Below are 25,415 nucleotides of genomic sequence, written 5' to 3'. Positions count from 1 at the left end.
AATTATTCACATTTAATGTAATTATTGACATAATTGGTTTTAAGTGTACTTGCCTGCTATTTGTTGGAGAAGGCAATGGCAACCCGCTCCAGTACTCTTGCCTGGAAAATCCCATGGACAGAGGAGCCTGGTAGGCTGCAGTCCATGGGTAGCTAAGAGTCAGACATGACTGAGCAAATTCACTTTGACTTTTTGCTTTTATGCATCGGAGAAGGAAATGGCAACCCACTCCAGTGTTCTTGCCTTTATAATTCCAGGGACGGGGGAGCCTGGTGGGCTGCCGTCTATGGGGTCGCACAGAGTCGGACATGACTGATGTGACTTAGCAGCAGTAGCAGCAGCAGCTGCTATATGTTATCTCTTTGTTCTTATTTTAATTTTCGAGTATATTTTACCATTTTAATTTAAATATTGTATTGACTATGTTCTCGTCTAGGAGTTTTATAGTTTCTCATCTTATGTTTAGATCTTTAATCCATTTTGATTTTATTTTTGTGTGTGGTGTTAGAAAGTGATCTAGTTTCATTCTTTTACAAGTGGTTGACCAGTTTTCCCAGCACCACTTTGTCTTTACTCCATTGTATATTCTTGCCTCCTTTGTTGAAGATAAGGTGTCCATAGGTGTGTGGATTTATCTCTGGGCTTTCTGTTTTGTTCCATTGATCTATATATCTGTCTTTATGCCAGTACCATACTGTCTTGATGACTGTGGCTTTGTAGTAGAGCCTGAAGTCAGGCAAGTTGATTCCTCCAGTTCCATTCTTCTTTCTCAAGATTGCTTTGGCTATTCGAAGTTTTCTGTATTTCCATACAAATCTTGAAATTATTTGTTCTAGCTCTGTGAAAAATATCGCTGGTAGCTTGATAGGGATTGCATTGAATTTGTAAATTGCTTTGGGTAGTATACTCATTTTCACTATATTGATTCTTCCGATCCATGAACATGGTATATTTCTCCATCTATTAGTGTCTTCTTTGATTTCTTTCATCAGTGTTTTATAGTTTTATATATATAGGTCTTTAGTTTCTTTAGATAGATATATTCCTAAGTATTCTATTCTTTTTGTTGCAATGGTGAATGGAATTGTTTCCTTAATTTCTTTTTCTACTTTCTCATTATTAGTGTATAGGAATGCAAGGGATTTCTGTGTGTTGATTTTATATCCTGCAACTTTACTATATTCATTGATTAGCTCCAGTAATTTTCTGGTGAAGTCTTTAGGGTTTTCTATGTAGAGGATCATGTCATCTGCAAACAGTGAGAGTTTTACTTCTTCTTTTCCAATTTGGATTTCTTTTATTTCTTTTTCTGCCCTGATTGCTGTGGCCAAAACTTCCAGAACTGTGTTGAATAGTAGCAGTGAAAGTGGGCATCCTTGTCTTGATCCTGACTTTAGGGGAAATGCTTTCAATTTTTCACCACTGAGGATAATGTTTGCTGTGGGTTTGTCATATATAGCTTTTATTGTGTTGAGGTATGTTCCTTCTATTCCTGCTTTCTGGAGAGGTTTTATCATAAATGGATGTTGAATTTTGTCAAAGGCCTTCTCTGCATCTATTGAGATAATCATATGGCTTTTATATTTCAATTTTTTAATGTGGTGTATTACATTGATTGATTTGCAGATATTGAAGAATCCTTACATCCCTGGGATAAAGCCCACTTGGTCATGGTGTATGATCTTTTTGATGTGTTGTTGGATTCTGATTGCTAGAATTTTGTTGAGGATTTTTGCAGCTATGTTCATCAGTGATATTGGCCTGTAGTTTTCTTTTTTGTGGCATCTTTGTCAGGTTTTGGTATTAGGGTGATGGTGGCCTCATAGAATGAGTTTGGAAGTTTATCTTCCTCTGCAATTTTCTGGAAGAGTTTGAGGAGGATAGGTGTTAGCTGTTCTCAAAATTTTTGGTAGAATTCAGCTGTGAAGCCATCTGGACCTGGGCTTTTGTTTGCTGGAAGATTTCTGATTACAGTTTCAATTTCCATGCTTGAATTGAAAGAGACACGTGTACCCCAATGTTCATCGCAGCACTGTTTATAATAGCCAGGACATGAAAACAACCTAGATGTCCATCAGCAGCTGTGGTACATATACTCAGTGGAGTGTTACTCAGCCATTAAAAAGAATACATTTGAATCAGTTCTAATAAGATGGATGAAACTGGAGCCGATTATACAGAGTGAAGTAAGTCAGAAAGAAAAACACCAATACAGTATACTGACACATATATATGGAATTTAGAAAGATAGTAATGATGACCCTGTATGCGAGACAGCAAAAGAGACACAGATGCATAGAACAGACTTTTGGACTCTGAGGGAGAGGGAGAGGGTGGAATAATTTGGGAGAATGGTATTGAAACATGTATACTATCATGTAAAAAATGAATCGCCAGTCTATGTTTGATACAGGATACAGGATGCTTGGGGCTGGTTCATGGGGATGATCCAGAGAGATGATATGGGGAGGGAGGTGGGAGGTGGTTCAGGATTGGGAACTCATGTACACCCGTGGCGGATTCATGTCAATGTATGGCAAAACCAATACAGTATTGTAAAGTAAAATAAAGTAAAAATTAAAATTAAAAAAAAAAAGAAAAAGAAAACACCCCCCCCCAAATAAATACTGTATTGGTTTATTAATCGTATCAGATTTTTAGGTGATTATAATGTTTAATTTTTTTAGTTTATAGTGATTTTTATATTTTGCTGGCTGGGTCTTCATTGCTGCATGGGCTTTTCTTTAGTTGTGGAGATCAGAGGCTACTCTCTAGTTGCAGGCATGAGGCTCTCATTGCAGTGGCCTCTCTTGCTGTAGTTCACAGGCTCTATGGGGCACAAGCTTCAGTAGTCGTGGGCCCTGGGCTCTGGAGCACAGGCTCACTAGTTGTGGTGCACGCGCTTAGTGGCTCTGTGGTATGTGGGATTTTCCTAGACCACGGATTGAACCCACGTCTCTTGCATTGTCAGGTGGAGTCTTCACCACTGAACCACCGGGAAAGCCCAACATTGAATTATTAATCTTAAGTTACATTTTACCTTGAAACGATATTATGTCACAACATGCAATGTCAGTCACTATACATTTCTTCCACTTTCTTATTCTTGTCATTGGTGCTATCATTGTCATAATTCTATTTACAAATTTACTATGAATCTTATACTTTGTTGCTAATATTTTTTTGCCTTAAATCCTCTAATAGAGAATCAACATTTAGCACAGTCTCTATAGCTTTGAGAGGATCCATGTTTTCATCTGCTGTCATCTCCCTTTAGCTTAAAGAACTTTCTGAAGCAGTTTTGTGTGGTGTGTGTCCGGTGGCCTCCAATTCTATCATCTCTCATTTATCTGAAATCATTTCATTTTTTAAAAATATAAATTTATTTATTTTAATTGGAGGTTAATTACTTTGCAATATTGTATTGGTTTTGCCATACATCAACATGAGTCTGCCACGGGTATATCATTTTAATTTTCATTCAGTTTTGAAAAGTATTTTCATAGCTGATTCAGTTTTAGCATAACAAATGCCCAATCCCAATACTTTAAATATGTTCTTACATTGTCATCTGACTTTCATTGCCTCCAACAAAAAGTCAGTAAATAATATTTATCCCTTTGTTCCCTGCATATAATGTGTCAAACTTCCCTGGCTGCTCTTAACATATTTTTGTTTGTTTCTTTACCAATGTATTTCAGTATTTACATTGTCAAGTTTTCTGAGGACGGTTTCATTATCTTGTTTGGGGTTTGTTTAGCTTTTTGGATCAGTGGGTTTACAGTTTTCAATAACTTTGGGAAAATGTGATTTATCTTCTCTTTATATTTTTCTGCACATCCCTTAATCTGAATCTCCAAATACACATATTTTATATATTTTGATATTATCCTACATGCCACTGTGTTTCCATTCATATTTCTCTGCCTTTTTACTCTCTTTGGTTCAATTGAGATCGTCTCTACTGCTGTGTTTTACTTTCCAGTTCTTTTATTCTGCAATGTCTAGTCTCTTGTGTAATTAATCCAAATAATTGTTCATTCCAGTACTATATTTTTCAGTTTCAGAAGTCTCATTTGTTTATTTTTCCTAGTTTTTCTCCCTGTTTATTTTTATGCTTCATGAAGCATATTGGTATGAGGGTTTTAAGGAGCTCTTCAGCCAATTCAATCGTTTCTGTAATTTCTGAAGCTGCTTTAAATGATTGTTTTTTTAATATAAATTTATTTATTTTAATTGGAGGTTAATTACTTTACAATATTTTATTGGTTTTGCCATACATCAACATGAATCCGCCACGGGTATACACATGTTCCCCATCCTGAACACTTCTCCCTCCCCATACCATCCCTCTGGGTCCTTCCAGTGCACCAGCCCCGAGGATCCAGTATCATGCATCGAACCTGGACTGGTGATTCGTTTCTTATATGATATTATACATGTTTCAATGCCATTCTCCTGAATCATCCCACCCTCGCCCTGTCCCACAGAGTCCAAAAGACTGTTCTATACACTGGTGTCTCTTTTGCTGTCTGATTGTTTTTTAAAAATGTGTTATGGGTTACATTTCTCTCTTTTGGAAATTCTAATAATTGTTTGGTTAGATGTTGGGCATCACTAAGCAGTCCTTTACCAGGAAGAACTTCAGAAGTAAATAATCAGAACACACCCAGAAATCAGGGAATTGTCCTTGATGAATTAAATAAAGTTTTTTCATTGGGTTATCTTCATTCAGTTCAAAATGTGTTCCTTTGATGACCAAATGATGAACTCTTATTTTGGTTTTCCTCCTTTAGTTTCAAAACTTCCTTGATCCCACCTTGCATGCCATATGCCCTACCTACACCCTACTTCTTCAGCAGTAGCTATCCTTTCTGATTTTCTTTTCCATCCATCTGTATCATTTAAAATGGTGTTTGCTTGTCTGAAGTGGGAGGAATGAGAAAGGATAGCAGTTTAGGTGGTGGATGGGAGGAGCAGAGGGTGATGTAGTATGCTAACAACCTACTCAACGAGTGTTTCCCACAAATATTTGCATAGTTATCCATACTGAGGCTTTTTCAACTTGGAACTCTCCAAATTATGGCTTATTTGCTCATTTCCTCCTCCTTCTCCTTTTTCTTCTTCCTTCTTTTTGACAACATGCCATCTTCTTTTAGAATTGTAGAACATTCATGAAGGAAATTAAAGACAATATGATCAATGGAAAGTCATTCTGTGTTTCTGGCCTGCATGAATTAGTATTGTTAAAATGCCTGTACTTCTCAAAGTCCTCTATAGATTTAATGCAATTCCTATCGAAATATCATTCTTTATAGAAATAGGAAAACAATCTTAAAATATGAGTGTGTGGTTTAATTTTTATATATTCATGAATTCCTGTTTTCTGATCATTACTGAATTTTAGTTCCATTCCATTATGGTCATGTAAGATACTTGGAATAATTTTAATATTTTTGAATTTGTTAAGGCTTATTTGTAACCTAGCCTGGAGACTATTCCATGAGAAGAATGCATATTTTCCTGTGGTTAGAATTAGTACAATGATAGTATTAAAATCAATTATTATCAGCCCTTAGCATTTTCTGTGAGTCCTGTTTGAGAAAAAAAAACCTTTAATAGGAGACGATGTGGAAACTCAGCTATCTGTTAAACTCCCACTGAGAGCACACTCTCCCCCAGATTCTTTGACAAATCCTAGGATTTCAAGAGAGATGGCTGGGACTCTCTCTCTATGACTCTCTGAGTTTTCTTAACTCATTTTCCTTCCCACTGAGATCACTGAAGGAATTCATGAAAGTTTTTAGCATGAAAAAGTATCAGAAAGACAAGATGTGATGACATAAATGTGAATTAATAATAGTGTCTATATTTCTTCTCTGGAGCTGTCACTCATCTACAGGTTGGCATCCCCTCATGGATCCAGCCTCAGGACTTTCCTTAACCTAAGTCACTTGAGGACTAGCTTCTGGGAGAGAAAACTGGTCAGAATATTAGCCCCACAAGTCCCATGAAAGCTTTCTAAGCTTGTCTGGATGCTAGGTCTCTAATCTCATAGCCCATGTCCCTCTGGGTGGCTTCTGGTCTGCATATCTCTATGTTCAAGTTTAAGTGCCTAAATATTATACAGTGTCCTTGGATCTGTATGTAGGTCCTAGGCTGCTAAGTGAGAAATTCACTTCTCCAACCAATGCTAAAACACATGTTTCCAGTATTCAGCCATTCCAATGATCTGAATTGGGCTCTGTAGTTTCCAGGCTCCTAGACCAAGGAATTCACATTTCTAATCAGTCTCAAAGTGTATGTTCTTGGGATTCAACCACTCCAAACTGACCTTGTAATCCTCCTGGATTTCTCTTTAGAAACCTGCTCATGAAAATTCAATTATGACACTAACTGTCAAAGACTCTCTTCATGCTCCACTTCTAAAAAGAAAAACTTTTACCCCACTGCCTGTGACGTGCGGTTTCCAGTTGCCAAGTCAGTACCATGAACACTCACTGGTTTTGTTGCTGTTTCCCTTAGGATTTGTGCGTCTGGCTGGAGGGGATGGACCCTGCTCAGGGAGAGTAGAAGTGTATTCTGGAGAAGCCTGGATCCCAGTGTCTGATGGGAACTTCACACTCCCCACTGCCCAGGTCATCTGTGCAGAGCTGGGGTGTGGCAAGGCTGTGTCTGTCGAGGTACATGAGCTCTTCCGAGCGTCCAGTGCCCGGGTCTGGGCTGAAGAGTTCAGGTGTGAAGGGGAGGAGCCTGAGCTCTGGGTCTGCCCCAGAGTATCCTGTCCAGGGGGCACTTGTCACTACAGTGGAGCTGCTGAGGTTGTCTGTTCAGGTGAGATGCAGGTCAGGCCTCTCACCTCTGTGAACACCCTGTTCAGGTGAGAAAGTCATGTGATTTTGCTGAAACTCTGTCTTCTTCTACCAGCATACTCAGAAGTCCGGCTCATGACAAACGGCTCCTCTCAGTGTGAGGGGCAGGTGGAGATGAACATTTCTGGACGATGGAGAGCGCTCTGTGCCTCCCACTGGAGTCTGGCCAATGCCAATGTTGTCTGTCGTCAGCTTGGCTGTGGAGTTGCCGTCTCCACCCCCGGAGGACCACACTTGGTGGAAGGAGGTGGTCAGATTTTAACTGCCCGATTTCACTGCTCGGGGGCAGAGTCCTTCCTGTGGAGTTGTCCTGTGACTGCCCTGGGTGGTCCTGAGTGTTCCCATGGCAACACAGCCTCTGTGATCTGTTCAGGTAAGAGAGGGAAGGGCTACTGGTACTCAGGATGCTCCCGGAGTGAAATGACTCCAAGAGTAGAGAGTGAGGTTAAACGGGCTTCAAAGTCAGAGATTTTGTGGTGAAATATGGATCTTCTCATTGTTCATTCATTTTTCAGGTCAGGGCAAGAAGTGTGAAGGGGAATAATATATTTTTAAGCAACACTGTTGCTCACATGTAATCATAGAGAACAATGTAGGAGCAGTAAGTGTAGACCTCAGTATGAAGCCCAGCCCAGAGCAGCAAGGAGAGTGTCCCAGCACCACAGTCACTGTCGTCCCCAGTGTCTGTGTCTTCCCTCCTCGACAGGGAAAAAACCGCTTACCTAACTTCTACTAACATTGAGAGTTTCATCAATGTTTGAACTTTATGTAAAATGATGCCGTATGTTTCATCTTTTGTATCTAATTTCATAGACTCAAAATTATGTTTGGGATTCACACATGATGTTGTATATTGTAGCACTTTATTTCTTTTATTAGAGTAGAATATGCTTTGAATGATCCCATGGCCATGTGCTGATCCATTCTACTGACAGTATTCAGTTCAGTTCAGTCGCTCAAACGTGTCCGACTCTTTGCGACCCCATGAATCGCAGCATGCCAGGCCTCCATGTCCATCACCAACTCCCGGAGTTCACTCAGACTCATGTCCATCGAGTCTGTGATGCCATCCAGCCATCTCATCCTCTGTTGTCCCCTTCTCCTCCCACCCCCAATCCCTCCCAGCATCAGAGTCTTTTCCAGTGAGTCAACTTTTCGCATGAGGTGGCCAAAGTACTGAAGCTTCAGCTTTAGCATCATTCCTTCCAAAGAAATCCCAGGGCTGATCTTCAGAATGGACTGGTTGGATCTCCTTGCAGTCCAAGGGACTCTCAAGAGTCTTCTCCAACACCACAGTTCAAAAGCATCAGTTCTTCGGCGCTCAGCCTTTTTCACAGTCCAACTCTCACATCCATACATGACCACAGGAAAAACCATACCCTTGACTAGACGGACCTTAGTTGGCAAAGTAATGTCTCTGCTTTTGAATATGCTGTCTAGGTTGGTCTGAATTTGGTAATAAGGAGTTCATGATCTGAGCCACTGTCAGCTCCTGGTCTTGTTTTTGTTAACTGTATAGAGCTTCTCCATCTTTGGCTGCAAAGAATATAATCAATCTGATTTTGGTGTTGACCATCTGGTGATGTCCGTGTGTAGAGTCTTCTCTTTTTTTTTCCAGGTCTTGACTGTTACAAATATGATATGACAACTTACCATGACAATGTCTTTGGCAGCAAATATGTGTTACTTATTTTCCATGTTTAACCCTTGGTCTTTTATTTTCATTTGCTTAATCAAATGGTGTCTTTTGATGATCTCATTTCTTATGTAAATATAACTTACCAACATTTTTCTGTACATTTAATGCTTCTTATATTCTTTAAAGGAGAAGGAAATGGCAACCCACTCCAATATTTTTGCCTGGAAGATCCCATGAACGGAGGAGCCTGGTAGGCTGCAGTCCATGGGGTGGTTAAGAGTCGGAGATGACTGAGCGACTTCACTTTCACTTTTCTCTTTCATGCATTGGACTGGAAATGGCAACCTGCTCCAACGTTCTTGCCTGGAGAATCCCAGGGACAGTGCAGCCTGATGGGCTGCCGTCTACTCGAAGATTGTAAAAACATTCTCTAAGAGTATCTTATGGACATTTTATCATTTTTCTCTTGCATATTATTGTGCATTCCTTAGGGATTGATATCTGTGTAAGATAAGGGTCAGGTTTCATATGGACATCCAATTGACTCAGAATCTTTTTCTGAAAAGACTCTTCCCCACTGCAGTGCTGCCTTCGTCATAAGCAGAAGGGCAAGTATGTCTGTCTTATTTGAGACTCTCTATTCTGTTCCATGTTATCATTTGTCTATCCTTGCACAAATACTGCATTTTCCTTAACTATCATAACTTCGTAGTTGTTGTTGTTCAATCGCTATGTCATGTCTGACTCTTTGTGACCCCATGGACTACAGCACACCAGGCTTCCCTGCCCTTCACTATCTCCCTGAATTTCAGACTTTGTAGTTAGTCTGAATAATTTTAATTTACAGAATTACTTTATATTAACTCCTCTAATATCATTGCTTTTGTTACCAACTGTGCTGTTCATTCTTGGTTGCTTGTATTTTGCATGAATGTAGAACTCAGCTTGTCATTTTCACCAAAAGAAAAGCTTTAAGGGTACTGTTGAGATTAGATTTAAAAATTTGAGAGTAGACATAGAAATTTGAGGATGATTGACATTGACAATGTTGAGTTTTCCAAATCATTGATATAATACATCCCTCCATTCGGTTAGATCCTGAATTTCAGAGATTTCCCCCATCTTCTACTAGGATTTCTCCTAGGTATTTTATTTTTGATGTTATGAGTATTTTTGTGAAAGTGTGAATTTTGTTTGACTTGTTTTCATCTTTTAATTCTTTCAGTTTTGATGTATGTTGAGACATAAAAATGTTGGGAAAACAATATAAAAATTCATTTATGACCTTAGCTGGGTTTTTAATTGTTAGTATCAATATTTTGCTTTAATCTCTGTGTGTGTGTGTCCTTCCTTCTCTGTTCCCCTTCTGCCCCATTTCTTCCTGAATATGTAAATTCTTTCTGAATTCAGTTGAGGACATGATGTTCCTTTATCCTTAGACCAGTTCTGGGAATTTGCTTACAGAACCAGAGTTCAGTCAAGTCTTTAATGACTTCAGCTCCAGGTGGCATCTAATTGCAGCTCTGAAAGACCCCACTGAGAGACTGCCAGACGGAGTTTCTTCCTGATTGATGACCCAAAGTCATAAGCAAAATTAAGCACATATTTTTTTCTTCAGATACTAAGTTTTACTTTTTCATATTGATCAAATTCCCAACATCTGTTGGATCACAGAAAAAGCAAAAAAGAGTTCCAGAAAAACCTCTACTTCTGCTTCATTGACGATGCCAAAGGCTTTGACTTTGTGGATCAGAACAATCTGTGGAAAATTCTTTAAGAAATGGAAATACTAGACCACCTACCTGCCTCCTGATGAATCTGTGTGCAGGTCAGGAAGCAACAGTTAGAACTGGACATGGAACAACAGACTGTTTCCAAATTGGGAAAGGAGTACGTCAAGACTGTATATAGTCACCCTGCTTATTTAACTTATATGCAGAGTACATCACGTGAAATTCTGGGCTGGATGAAGCACAAGCTGGAATCAAGATTGTCAGGAGAAATATCAATAATCTCAGATATGCTGATGACACCACCCTTATGGCAGAAAGCAAACAGGAACTGAAGAGCCTCTTGATGAAAGTGAAAGAGGAGAGTGAAAACGCTGGCTTAAAACTCAACATTCAAAAAACAAAGATCATGGTATCTGGTCCCATCATTTCATGGCAAATAGATGAGGAAACAATGGGTTCCTCAGACTATTTTCTTGGGCTCCAAAATCACTGCAGATGGTGACTGTAGCCATGAAATTAAATGATGCTTGCTCCTTGCTAGAAAACCTATGACTAACCCAGACAGCATATTAAAAAGCAGTGACATCACTTTGCTGACAAAGGTCCGTCTGTCAAAGCTGTGATTTTTCCAGTAGTTATGTATGGATGTAAGAGTTGGACCATAAAGAAAGTTGAGCACCAAAGAACTGATGCTTTTGAATTGTGGTGTTGGAGGAGACTCTTGAGAGCCCCCTGGACTGCAAGGAGATCAAAGCAGTGGATCCTAATGAGAATTAGTCCTGAATATTCATTGGAAGAACTGATGCTAAAGCTAAATCTTCACTACTTTGGCCACCTGGTGAGAAGAGCTGACTCATTGGAAAAGACCCTGATGGTGGGAAAGCTTGAGGGCAGGAGGAAAAGAGGATGACGGAGCATGAGATGGTTGGATGGCATCATCGACCTGATGGACATGAGTTTGAGCAAGCTCCAGAAGTTGGTGAAGAACAGGGAAACCTGGCAAGCTGCAGTTAATTGGGTCACAAAGAGTTGGGCATGACTGAGGGACTGAACTGAAGTGAAACAAGTTTTTTGGAAAAACTGCCATACAACAATATAACCAGAACTCTTGCTGTGTGACCTGAATTAATTGAAGAATATCCTCTGATTTTGCATTTTGATGTTTCAACTTTATGCTGAGCTAATGTGAGGCTACACTTATTCTTTAGTTCTTAATTGCAGCTAACAAGTTTTTCAGCTCTAGAAGTATTTGGTTTTTGTTATCATTTCTCTGCAAAGATGCACATTTTGTCAATTAATTCCATAAGCACTTTAACCGTGGCTACATATATTCTCATCAGGTAACTCTAGCAGCTGAACACCCTGGGAAATTCTTTCTAATGTCTCCTTTTTCCTTTCTGTTTTTCATGAGATCTATTTTATAAAAGTGTTTGTTCTAAAGATACACATTGAAGAAATTGTAGAGATCCTTCAGAAAGAATTCTGTTTTGCTTTTACTTAGGGATAGATTTTTTTAGGGCTTCCCTGGTGGCTCAGTGTTTAAAGCATCTGCCTCCAATGCGGGAGACCTGGGTTTGATCTCTGTGTCGGGAAGATCCCCTGGAGAGGAAATGGCAACCCACTCCAGTATTCTTGCCTGGAGAATCCCATGGACTGAGGAGCCTGGTGGGCTGCAGTCCACGGGGTCACAAAGAGTCGGACATGACTGAGCAACTTTACTTACTTACTTAGGGATAGCTTTGGGCTTCCCTGGTGGCTCAGAGGGTAAAAAATCTGCCTGCAGTGCGGAAGACCTGGGTTTGATCCCTGGGTTGGGAAGATCCCCTGGAGAACGGCTTGGCAACCCACTCCAATATTTTTGCTTGAAAAATCCTATGGCAGAGGATACTGTGGGCTCTAGTCCAAGGGGTTACAAAGAGTCGGACATGACTGAGCGACTAAGCACAGCACAGGGATACATTTAGGGATACAACTTACTTAACTCATTCTTACAGCAACACTTGGGTTAAAACAGAAACTGTGGTACTGTCAGAAGCAGAACTCTCCAGGGAGAAGGTGAACACTAAGAGTATGATAACTTTACTGCTGTGTCACAGCTTTCATCTTAGGCTCCATCAATAGGTCATTATTTTCCTTAATTCAGTTTCCTGTTCTTCAACCCTTCCAGACTTCTGATCATTGTTGTTTCTTCAGGAAACCAGAACCAGGTGCTGTCCCAGTGCAACGACTCTATGGCAGAACCAGCAGACTCTGCGGCCTCAGTGGAGAGCACCCCTTACTGTTCAGGTGAGGGTCCCACAGGACAGAAGACCCTTCTCACCCCTGGGGTCACTGCCCCATTGTCGCATTTCTCTCTCCTCAGAAAACAGACAGCTCCGCCTGGTGGACGGGGGTGATCCCTGCGCCGGGAGAGTGGAGATTCTTGAACAGGGCTCCTGGGGCACCATCTGTGATGACGGCTGGGACCTGGAAGATGCCCGCGTGGTGTGCAGGCAGCTGGGCTGTGGAGAAGCCCTCAATGCCACGGGGTCTGCTCACTTCGGGACAGGATCAGGACCCATCTGGCTGGACGACCTGAACTGTACTGGAAAGGAGTCCCATGTGTGGAGGTGCCCTTCCCGGGGCTGGGGGCGGCACGACTGCAGACACAAGCAGGACGCGGGGGTCATCTGCTCAGGTCCGCGCTGCACACTGTCCACAGGCTGGAGGAGGGGTGGGGCCCTGGAGGACGTGGGTCTGAGCCCTGAGGGAGAGATGCTGAAAGGACCAGAGAAGGAAGCTTCCTCCCATGAAGCCTGTCTTTCCAGCAGATGTGAAGACGAGGTGCTTTCACTTCCTTCTGCAGCAGCTGAGGTTCTGGTCCTTTCTTCTCAGCAGTGTTTCCTGGCAGGGCCGTTTCTTACAGTTTTTCTTGAAAGCAGGGCTCTCTCTCCAGTTACATACACAAAATTTAAACCCACGGTACTAGTTCCTGTTTGCTTCCCTAACAATTTACCAACTAGTGGTTTAAAACAGCATATATTTATTTGCTTACTCTTCTCTAGCTTAGATGTCCAGCAGGGGTCTCACGGGGCTGGGATCAAGGCGTCAGCAGGGCTGCATCACTTTTGCGGCTCTAGGGGAGAATATGTTTCTTGCCTTTTCAAACTTCTTGAAAGCACCTACATTCCTTCCTTCACAGCACCCTTCATCCATTATCAGACCAGCAATGCTGCAGGCCTCCAACCATTATCCAGAGTCACATCTCTCTTTCTAGCCGGAGCTAAGAAAAGTATTCCATGTTTAAGGACAGTGGGTCTAAGGATGTGATTAGACTGGGCTCACATTGTTAATACATCATCTCACCATCCCGAGGTCCTTACCTTAATCACATCTGTAAATCCCTCTTGTCAGATACGGTAACATATTCACAGGTTGCAGAGATTGGGATGTGGACATTTTTGGATTAATTATTATCCCTATCTCCCTAATATCCACATCACATCCCTTTGACATACTCTTTAAAGATTTCATCAGGAAGCAGGATTCAGCTGCCCCTCCCTGACTAGCACCCATGTAGGTTGGTCTTCCTCTCAGTTCATATCCACTACACCGTTGTGGTAGAAATAGAAAGACAGACACAAATGGACAAAGTCAGTTAAAAGGGAGGCGATGTCAGTCTTGTCATCTAGTGGGCATCTCTTGAACAAGGTCAGTGATGAATGTTCACCATTTCTAGAAGAAAGGAAAATCTAGAACATCCAGCAAAGTTTTTACTGTGTCCTGTCTCCTCCCCTTTCAACCTTAGAGTTCCTGGCCCTCAGGATGGTAAGTGAGGACCAGCAGTGTGCTGGGTGGCTGGAAGTTTTCTACAACGGGACCTGGGGCAGTGTCTGCCGCAGCCCCATGGAAGACATCACTGTGTCCGTGATCTGCAGACAGCTTGGCTGTGGGGACAGTGGAAACCTCAGCTCTTCTGTTGGTCTCAGGGAAGGTTCTAGACCCCGGTGGGTGGATGGAATCCGCTGTCGGAAAACAGACGCCTCTCTCTGGCAGTGTCCTTCTGACCCTTGGAATTACACTTCATGCTCTCCAAAGGAGGAAGCCTATATCTCGTGTGAAGGTGACTTACTGTCTGTTTCTGTGTGTCTGTCCCAACCCTGTAGGATGCAGTGAGATTTGATATTTTAAAATCTAAGTGATGAGTTTAATTTGGGTTCACAAAATGATAAAAAGTGAAAATGTTAGTTGCTCAGTTGTGCTCTTTGTGACCACATGGACTGTAGCCTGCCAGGCTCCTCTGTCCGTGGGATTCTCCAGGCAAGAATGCTGGAATGGGTTACCATTTGCTTCTCCAGGGGGTATCCTGACCCAGGTATGAAATCGGGTCTCCTATACTGCAGTCAGATTCTTTACTGTCTGAGCCACCAGAGAAGCTTAAATGAGGTAAGAATGAAACTAATTTAATCCACATATTCCAACCTTGTTTGTTAAAATTTTTAATTGAGACGTAATTCTCGTAACATTGTATTAGTTCTAAGTGTAAAACATAGTGTTTATGTATTTGTACATATTGGTAAATCACCACACATACAGTAATATCCATCACCACATGCAGTTACAATTTTTTTCTCTTATGATCCCACAAGTAAGATTTTGCATGCTGAAACTAAAACACAGCACAATGAAATAAATACTTAATTTTAAAAGAGAGTATAGTTTTCTTCACAACATGATGATTTTTTATCCACATAAGGGCCTCCATAGGTCAACTGGTAAAGAATCCGCCTGCCGTGCAGGAGGCCCTGCTTTGATTCCTGAGTCTGGAAAATATGCTGGAGAAGGATAAGCTACTCACTACAGTATTCTTGGGCTTCCCTTGTGACTCAGCTGGTAAATAATCTGCCTGCAATGTGGGAAACCTGGGTTTGATCCCTGGGTTGGGAATGCTCCCTGGTGAAGGGAATGGGTACCCACTCCAGTATTCTCACTTGGAGAATTCCATGGACTCTATACTCCATGGGGTTGCAAAGAGTTGGACATGACTGAGTGACTCTCACAAACACTATATAAAAAATATTATCTTCTTTCCTATATACTGTCTTATATCTTTCATGACAATATTTTTTCTCTAGAATGTCTTAAAATTTCTTATTTATTCATAGGAACTCTTTATAAACAAACATCACTTACTGTTTTTCTTAAATATTTTGTAAGATTTCCCCCATATTTTACATATATTTTTAAGGTTGTATATGTGTATGGGTGGGTTATGTGGTCAAATCTGTAATGCTTTACTTTTTTGACGTCTGCCTTTATTGCAATGTTTCAAATGCCATTTTTTTATCTCAAAATAACATTGAATCGTTTTATTTTCTGCAAACAATTTTATAGTTCCACTAAAGAATATTCAAAACCTAATTTCAAATTATTTATTTATCTGAATTTATTTTATTATGTGTGATGGTGTAACATCATCACAAGGTAAGAATTGCATTTTAGATATGTGGTATCTTAGCTCCATCACAAAATAAAAGCACACGGTTTCATGAGTTCATGGATATGACATCAAAAGTACAGGCAACAAAGCAAAATAGACAAGTGGGAATATACCAAACTAAAAAGCTTCCAGAAACCAAATGAAAGACCAACAGAGTGAAAAAGCAAGCTAGCACAAATTATATAAGGTTTTAATTTCCAAAAATAGTAAGGAACTCCTATAACTTAAAAAAAAACCCAACAAACTTAAAACCTAATAACTCAATTAAAAAATTGGCCAAGGGCTTGAATAGACATTTCTCTAAAGAAGTCATACAAATGGCAATAGGTATATGAAAATATGCTTGACATTGTCAGTCATGAGGGAAATATAAATTAAAACCACAAAGAGATATCATCTCACACATGTCAGGATGACTGTTTTTTTTTTTTTTTTCTTTTAAAGACACTTAGTGTTGGCAAGGCTGTGGAGAAATTGACACTCTATCTGTACTTATCCACATTAAATGTGTAAAATGTACTAATAAAACTATGTAATCCAGGGGTTAAATCTCTGGGCTTTCACTGTCATGGGTCCAGGTTCAACCCTGACCTGGGAACTATGATCCCATGAACAACAGCACAGCCAACAAACAAACAAACAACAGCACAAAAAGTATGACAAAAATATCTGTATGATCTATACTGATGTCCCTTTTCATTCTTGGTATTGTTAGCTTCATTTTCTCTCTGCTCTGCATTAGTATTGCTCAGTGTTCATCAGTTTTAAATGAGCCACGTTTAAAGGGTTTTCTTCCATATTTTCTATCTAATGCTTACCTTCTTTTCCATTAATTTTTGTTCCTTTTGAAATTAACCCCAACATTCTACATTCTTTAGACTTTCTCTTCTAGTTTCTTAATTGGAAGCTTACTTTTTTTCACTTTCAGTCTTTCCTCTTTAAATCTAGGGTATAAACTTCCCTTAGGTACTACTTGAGTTTCATTAGAAGAATTTATCATACCATTATTTTGTGTTTATTATCATTATTTCAGAATATTTTGTAAGGTTTAAATTTATTCCCAGACTCAGGTGGTGTTTGGAAGGATCTTGCTGAATTTCCCCAAATAGAGGTGGCTATAAATATTTCCTTATTAGTTTTTAATTTTATTCCACTGTGGTCAGAGTAAATATTCTGTATGAATTCAAAGAGTGAAAGATTTTGTCCTACTATGTGGTCATTTTGGTAAAAGTTCCGAGTGCAAGTACAGTAATGTGAACTCTTGCGGTGTTGGGTGTGTTGCTCTATGTGTTACTTAGTTAAACGTGCTGACTATGTTGTTGTACATCTACTGAATTCTTCTCTGTTTTTAGTATGTTTGGTCTGCATGCTACTGAAAAAGATCTGGTAATAATCCCCCATTTTGATTGTGATTTTGTCTATTTCTTCTTTTCACTCTGTCAAGTATGTTTCTAAGCTATGTCCTGTTATCTTGAATTTTGTTGTCTAAAATATCTTTATTAAGGGTGCATCTCATTAAATCATGAAAATTCCCTCTGTAATTCAGTGTATCTTGGCTTAAAGTTTACTTCCTGGGACATCGATATAGCTACTCCAGTTTTGTTACAGTTAGTACATTTTTTCCATCATTTTACTTTCAACCATTCTTTGCGTTCATAATATAAGGTGGGCATTTTGCAAGTAACATTTGTGTCAATGTTGTTTTATCTTAATCCATTCACTGTAAATGCAATTACTGATATTGATGTGTTGGTATCTGCCATTTGCTTTTAATTGATACACACGCTTTATGACCCTTTTTATCTCCTTTCTCCCCCTCCTTTTGCATTAAATAAATCTGTTATTATTCCAGATTTTCCTTTTTCCTTTTGATTTTCAGCACCTTTACTAGGAGTGGGGGTTTTCATACTCCTCCATTAATTTTTAAAAAAAAATTCTCTATTGTTATATCTTCAGATGTTACTTCTGCAGTTCTGTCTGTCTGTCTCTGTATCTCTTCTCCTCTCCTCCTCCTCTTTCTTCTCTTTCTTATCTCTCATCTTTCAGTTCAGTTCAGTTCAGTTGCTCAGTCAAATCTGACTCTTTGCAACCCCATGAATCGCACCACGTCAGGCCTCCCTGTCCATCACCAACTCCCGGAGTTCAATCAGATTCATGTCCATCGAGTCAGTGATGCCATCCAGCCATCTCATCCACTGTCGTCCTCTTCTCCTCCTGCCCTCAATCCCTCCCAGCATCAAAGTTTTTTCCAATGAGTCAACTCTTCACATGAGGTGGCCAATGTACTGGAGTTTCAGCTTTAGCATCATTCCTTCCAAAGAAATCCCAGGGCTGATCTCCTTCAGAATGGACTGGTTGGATCTCCTTGAAGTCCAAGGGACTCTCAAGAGTCTTCTCCAACACCAAAGTTCAAAAGCATCAATTCTTCAGTGCTCAGCCTTCTTCACAGTCCAACTCTCATCCATACATGACCACAGGAAAAACTATAGCCTTGACTAGATGGACCTTAATTGGCAAAGTAATGTCTCTGCTTTTGAATATGCTGTCTAGGTTGGTCATAACTTTTCTTCCAAGGAGTAAGCATCTTTTAATTTCATGGCTGCAGTCACCAGACTCCTCTAATCACTATATTCTAAGTTCTATATAAAATTCTTTTAACTTATTCATTCACTTTTTAAACCTAGATATTTTATTTTAGGTTGGCAATAGTTCCTAGACATTTTTATTTATTTATGATTATTTGTTATTCTTTTCATCTTTTTACCTGCTTATTCTCTTCTTCTCTCTTTTCCCCTAAATACATTGATTGTAGTCAAAATCCTTATCTGCTAAGTCCAGCATTTCTATCATAGGTGTCTCTGTATTCTCTTATCTTTTTTCACTTTGGTCATTTGTCATGTTATCCTAGTTTCTCAAATGTCATGTCATTTTTTATTGGATGCTATAAATTATATATGACAAAGTAAGATACTCCTGATATATTTTCTAACACCTGAAAGGATTTACCCTTTGTTTTCCTAGGCAGGTAGGGGGAAGGGGTGTGTACCACCCAAACATCTAAATATAACCTAAAACTGAGCTGTAACAAGTATGGGTTGCAGTTTTGGTAGCGCTCAGTCCACCTCTGATTTCTCTGTCCCTATGACATAGCCTTTCAGAGATATCAGTTCAGAGCCTATATTCTTTGGTAGCTAAGTACCCAAAATAATGAGAAAGACTCAGCTTTCCAAGTCTTTTTATATAGTTCTCTAGCTTCCTGCCCTTCACAGCTTATATACTGGGCAAATATTTGAGGAGAAAACCTGCTGTGTGAGAGAGGCTCTCAAGACTCTAATTTTGTCTCTCCAGCACCAGGTAACCCCCAGATTATCCTGGCTTCCTGTCACAACAGTAGTCCTCTGCTTGTCAGAGCCCAGATTCTGAATCATTAAATTATGCAATGAATTGGTAAATTCCCACAGAGAAAAAGAAGCTACAGATCTTGGACTAACATTGAAATAATCTCCACTCTTTAGAATTTTAGCATATTTAGTCCATGTTGTGTTAACAAATGTCGAATACATTTACTGTTTCTTAAAAAACATTTTCCAGCTTTTAAAGTTGTATCTAGAAAGAGCCAGCAAGACACATTGGCCTGCTGTGAACTCCATTCTCCCTGGAAGTGGAAAATTTTAGGTTTAATTCTCTACTTCATTATTTACTTAAAGTGGAGCACTGATAGACATTATTTAACTTTTCTTTACCTTTTTTTTTTACCTTTCCTGCTACTTTTCAACCTTATTAATTATCTTGCCACTGCTATAAGAAACCAGACCCAGCTGCTGCCCAGTGCAATCCTGCTGCTGCTGCTGCCAAGTCGCTTCAATCGTGTCCGACTCTTAGCGACCCCATGGACTGCAGCCTACCAGGCTCCTCTGTCCATGGGATTGTCCAGGCAAGAGCACTCGAGTGGGTTGCCATTGCCTTCTGCACGAGTGCAGACTCCATATCAGAACCAGCAGAGTCTGCAGCCTCAGAGGAGAGCGCCTCCTACTGCTCAGGTGAGGGTCCCACAGGACAGACGACCATTCTCATTCTCCAGGTCAACGCCCGGTGTCCCATTTCTCTCTCTTCAGGTAGCAGACAGCTCCGCCTGGTGGACGGAGGTGGTCCCTGCGCCGGGAGAGTGGAGATCCTTGACCAGGGCTCCTGGGGCACCATCTGTGATGACCGCTGGGACCTGGATGATGCCCACGTGGTGTGCAGACAACTGGGCTGTGGAAAAGCCCTCCAAGCCACTCTCTCTTCTTCCTTTGGGGCGGGATCAGGGCCCATTTGGCTGGGCAACGTGAAGTGCACAGGAAAGGAGTCCCATGTGTGGAGGTGCCCTTCCTGGGGCTGGGAAAAGCACTACTGTGATCACAGCGAGGATGCAGGAGTCATCTGCTCAGGTATGGTCAGTTCATGCCCACCAGCTAGGAGAATGGAATGTTCCAAGAAAGCTGGTGTCTGATCAGAGGGACAATAGGGGACTGGTGGGCTAGAGAGGACTGAGACAACTACCCATCCTCCCAGAGTGCCCTGTAGCTATGAGCAATGAACTTCATATACTTTCCTCTTACAAGTCTCTGCTATTCTGTTCTTCTCCAGTGCTCTTACCTGACACTAAGAGAGCTTTGTTTATTCTTCCAGTTAAAATAAATCCTCATCATTTTTTTTTCATAATTCACTATTTGTAAGAGTGAAACATTTGCTAACAGCCACATACACACTCCCTTTGCACAGGAAGGCTATGAGTGGGAGGGACAAAAAATGAGGATGTACTTTCCTGGGTGGAGTTGTTTCTATACAGACAGTGTGAGACATTATTTTGCACTAGGTTAGTATGAGTGGAGGCTACTCCTACTATAGGAGGATATCATTTACATGTATACAGGGTATCCCTACAGGGGTTATCATTTAACAGATCAGAGATTCTAATGGATTTGTGCCAGATTTCAAGTTTCCTTTGCAAATTTGGACATAAATGTTCATTGTTCTTTGATGGTAGAGAATTGCTGATGGAATGGTCTGAGTCTTATATTCTTCCATTGTTACTAGAAAAGTCTCCCTCTCAAATTTTTCCTTTAAAATATCTGTATAAATGCAAACTTTGGAGGAACACTTAGCCATGTACTGACAAGTCCAAGGTGGAGGTAATAAAACTTGAATTTCTGTGTTTTATGTTAAGAGATTATATAGTTTATATTTGATGACTTCAATGATATAAGAGAATTGCATTTGGGGGCTTATTTGGAGTAAGTGGACAAATATAATTTTTGAAGAAGGTGGAAAAGATTTTATAGTAGCTGGGAGGAAGGAGAATGGCAATGGGAGCTGATGAAGGCAAGTGTGAGGTTCTCTGAGCAGCACTGAGGGGCCAAGTGTGGTGTGAAGGATGCTACGTGTGCCTAAGGACACAGGATGTGTACACAGCAAGAGACCAGACAAGGATATGTCTTTACTATATTTAATATCTTCACTCACATCGGTCTTCTATTTAATAATTTTCTTGGAATTATCACACAATTATTATTCCATGTAAATTTTAATATCAAGTAGAAAATAAAAAAGATATACTTTATCTCAGAAGTCTCTATCCTGTTATGCATAAGAATTTATTGATTATTCAGCATATATTTGAATATTTCACATATATCAGGGTACATAAAACAGAATACAAGAAATACTTTTTTCTTGTTCTTTCTAAATTTTTAATCTCAGAATTAATATAACAATATCAATAACCTCAGATATGCAGATGACACTACCCTAATGGCAGAAAGTAAAGAGGAACAGAGGAGAGCCTCTTGATGAAAGTGGAAGAGAAGAGTGAAAAAGCTGGCTTGAAACTCCACATTCAAAAAACTAATATCATGGCATCCAGTCCCATCACTTCATGGCAACGAGATGAGGAAAAAATGGAAACAGCAACAGACTTTATTTTCTTGGGCTCCAAAATCACTGCAGACTGTGACTGCAGCCATGAAATTAAAAGACACTTGCTCCTTGGAAGAAAACTTATGACAAACCTAAACAGCATATTAAAAAGCAGAGACATTACTTTGTGACAAATGTCCGTATAAGTCAAAGCTATGCTTTTTTTTTTTCCCCCAGTAGTTATGCATGGACATGAGAGTTGGATCATAATGAAGGCTGAGCGCTGAAGAACTGATGCTTTTGAACTGTGGTGCTGGAAGACTCTGGAGAGTCCCTTGGACAGCAAGGAGATAAAATCAGTCAATCCTAAAGAAATCAACCCTGAATAACTCATTGGAAGGATGTATGCCGAAGCTGAAGCTCCAATACTTTGGCCACATGATAAGAAGAAATGACCCATTGGAAAAGACCCTGAGGCTGGGAAAGATTGAAGACTAGAGAAGAAGGGGACAACAGAGGATGAGATGGTTGGATGGCATCACTGACTCAATGGACATGAGTTTGAGTAAACTCAGGGAGATAGTGAAGACAGGGAAGCCTGGAGCGCTGCAGTCCATGGGGTCACAAAGAGTCGGACACGACTGAGTGACTGAGCAACAAAAACAACCAATTAAACAAAAATGTTTTAATCAGAATGTGTAGCCTGTGACCAAACTCCCAGCCAGAGGAGGCTAGGGGTCCTGACCTGAGCCTCTCTGGGGAGATGAAAGTGGATTAATAATAAGAGGCAAGCAGATCATCCTCTCCCTCATCATTCATTCTTATATCAGTGGTCAGGCTAATCCTTCAATTCTTTGATTTCTGTGGTGCCTTTTCTGTTCTCTCCTGCTCTCTATAGTAGATTTTTATTCTGTTACATCATTCTTTTTGAGATTTCAAAGTTCACATACTTATGCAATCAGAGTCCTTGACCAGGACAGATTCCACCATTACATACATAACCATGAGCACACTCAGAAACCAGGCAAATTATTTTAAAAATTATTCTTTATGATGTGCAGAGTTTTTTTCCCCATTGGATTACCTTTTCTCTGTCCAAATAGCGTCCCTGAAGGATGAAATCATGATCATGAGTCTTTTCCTTGGTCTCTCTCTCATACTCTGTCCACTCCCCGTTTAACCTACCACTCACCCCACCTCACTCCCCACAGAAGCTCTTCCCTTTTGGAGTGTCCTTTCCATCTATTTGTAGCTCTTAAGATCATTTCTTCTTTTCTGCATTGGGGGAATTGGGAAAGGGTAGCAGTGTTAGGTGGCAAACGGGAGAAGCACAGGGGATAAAAGGTGTTAAAATCTTGTTGAACAAGTATTTGGTTTCCAAATCTATGTTGCATCACTATTGGAGTTTTTGCAATTTAGAAATCTCTAAAATATATACGACTTGTTTGCTCTCTGCTATCTTCCCCTCACTCTCCTTTTTCATAGCTTACTGGCTTCTTATCTCAGAAATCCAAATAGGAAAGGAATATGCAGTTGGCATATAGATAGGGTTCAGTTGGTTCAGTTCGGTTCAGTTCAGTCGCTCAGTTGTGTCCGACACTTTGCGACCCCATGAATCGTAGCACACCAGGCCTCCTTGTCCATCACCAACTCCCGGAATTCACCCAAACTCACGTTCATTGAGTCGGTGATGCCATCCAGCCATCTCATCCTCTGTCATCCCCTTCTCCTCCTGCCCCCAATCCCTCCCAGCATCAGAGTCTTTTCCAATGAGTCAACTCTTCGCATCAGGTGGCCAAAGTACTGGAGTTTCAGCTTTAGCATCATTCCTTCCAAAGAACACCCAGGGCTGATGTCCTTTAGAATGGACTGGTTGGACCTCCTTGCAGTCCAAGCAACTCTCAAGAGTCTTCTCCAACACCACAGCTCAAAAGCATCAGTTCTTCTGTGTATTCTTGCCACCTCTTCTGCTTCTGTTAGGTCCATACCACTTCTGTCCTTTATGGAGCCCATCTTTGCATGAAATGATCCCTTGGTATCTCTAATTTTCTTGAAGAGATCTCAAGTCTTTCCCATTCTGTTGTTTTCCTCTGAATACATTAAATTATCATCACTCCTTCACATTTGCTAAGAATCTCATGTCTAGGATGAAGTAATCAACTAACTCAGTTGTCTTGCATAATCCCATTGAGACTTCACTTTCTCTCAGGTGTGTTCATAAATCCTAGGTTTTTAAGAAAGATGGCTAGGATCATTCCCTCCCTCTCCTATGACTCTCTGAGTTTTCATCATTTCCAAACTTATCTGTGAACAAGTTCTTTCACAATTAGGTTACCTAATTGTGACCTAATGCCTACACTCAGATCCAGCCCGCATGATGTTCCCACGCCCAGTGACTTGAATATTGGTTCAGAGAAAATTTCCCAAAATTCTAGCCCCAGAAATTTCAGGATGACCTTCTAAACTTCTCTGGCTCTTAGGCCTCTAACCTCTCAAATTCCATGATATTTTTTCACTCTCATTTAGTTCAGCTACGCACTGAAGTTTGAATGTTTACCACTGGGCAGTTTCTTTGGGCCTTGAAGTTTACCTGGCCCACGGATAAGAATTAACATTCCTAACCAATATATATTCTTGGGATTCAGCCCTTCAAAACTGACACTGCAATCCTTCTGGATATCTCTTCAGAAACTTGCTCATGAATATGCAATTTGACAATGACAGTCAAATTCTCTCTTTGTATCCCCTCTTATTCCACTTTCCCACCATTGCCTGTGAGGTGTTGTTTCCAGTTGTCAAGCCAGGTTCATGAACACTCATTGGGTTTGTTGTTCTTTGTTTCTCTTAGGATTTGTGCGTCTGGCTGGAGGGGCTGGACCCTGCTCAGGGCGAGTAGAAGTGCATTCTGGAGAAGCCTGGACCCCAGTATCTGATGGGAACTTCACACTCCCCACTGCCCAGGTCATCTGTGCAGAGCTGGGGTGTGGCAAGGCTGTGTCTGTCCTGGGACAAGTACCCTTCAGAGAGTCCGATGGCCAGGTCTGGGCTGAAGAGTTCAGGTGTGAGGGGGAGGAGCCTGAGCTGCGGGTCTGCCCCAGAGTGCCCTGTCCAGGGGGCACTTGTCACCACAGTGGAGCTGTTCAGGTTGTCTGTTCAGGTGAGATGCCTGTCAGGATTTAGCCTCTGTGTACACTCACTTCAAGCTAAAAAAGAAATAAGATTTTTCTGAAATCCTGTCTGTTTCTATCAGTGTACACAGATGTCCGGCTCATGACAAACGGCTCCTCTCAGTGTGAGGGGCAGGTGGAGGTGAACATTTCTGGACGATGGAGAGCGCTGTGTGCCTCCCACTGGAGTCTGGCCAATGCCAATGTTGTCTGTCGTCAGCTTGGCTGTGGAGTCGCCATCTCCACCCCAAATGGAGCAGAAGGAAGTGATCAACTCTGGAAAGCCCGATTTCACTGCTCAGGGACTGAGTCCTTCCTGTGGAAATGCCCTGTGACTGCCCTGGGTGTTCCTGACTGTTCCCATAGCAACACGGCATCTGTGATTTGCTCAGGTAAAAGAGGGAAGGACTACTATACTTAGGACGCTCCTGGAGTGAAATGTCCCCAGAGCAGAGAGTAAGGGAAGATAGGCTTAAAAAGAAAGATATTCTATAGTGAAATGTTTAATCTTGTTACTGAATTCGGTTTTCAGCTGCTCATTACTCAAGAACCCAACACTGAGAGACAAGTGTGGGGTAACGTTAAAGACAGCTTTGTTGAGGAAAGCTTTGTCTGGGGAGGCCTTAC

At 40.8% G+C, this 25,415-nt stretch overlaps 1 protein-coding gene across 1 annotated transcript in view; it reads left to right on the top strand.

Annotated features, from left to right (window-relative positions):
* LOC128048723 (antigen WC1.1-like) overlaps positions 1-25,415 on the top strand; it is a 49,526-nt gene that overhangs the window by 9,293 nt on the left and 14,818 nt on the right. The window contains exons 3-10 of the mRNA XM_052641149.1: positions 6,526-6,834; positions 6,928-7,245; positions 12,438-12,530; positions 12,607-12,921; positions 14,032-14,346; positions 19,839-20,153; positions 24,470-24,778; positions 24,872-25,180. Of these exons, the coding sequence (XP_052497109.1) occupies positions 6,526-6,834; positions 6,928-7,245; positions 12,438-12,530; positions 12,607-12,921; positions 14,032-14,346; positions 19,839-20,153; positions 24,470-24,778; positions 24,872-25,180 (2,283 nt within the window). The remainder of the gene's footprint in view (positions 1-6,525; positions 6,835-6,927; positions 7,246-12,437; positions 12,531-12,606; positions 12,922-14,031; positions 14,347-19,838; positions 20,154-24,469; positions 24,779-24,871; positions 25,181-25,415) is intronic.

The sequence above is a fragment of the Budorcas taxicolor genome, chromosome 5 (genome assembly GCF_023091745.1).
Source record: "Budorcas taxicolor isolate Tak-1 chromosome 5, Takin1.1, whole genome shotgun sequence".
NCBI classification, from domain to species: domain Eukaryota; kingdom Metazoa; phylum Chordata; class Mammalia; order Artiodactyla; family Bovidae; genus Budorcas; species Budorcas taxicolor.
The sequence above is the reverse complement of the archived record's forward strand: the minus strand, read 5'-3'. Positions and strand labels throughout refer to the sequence as shown.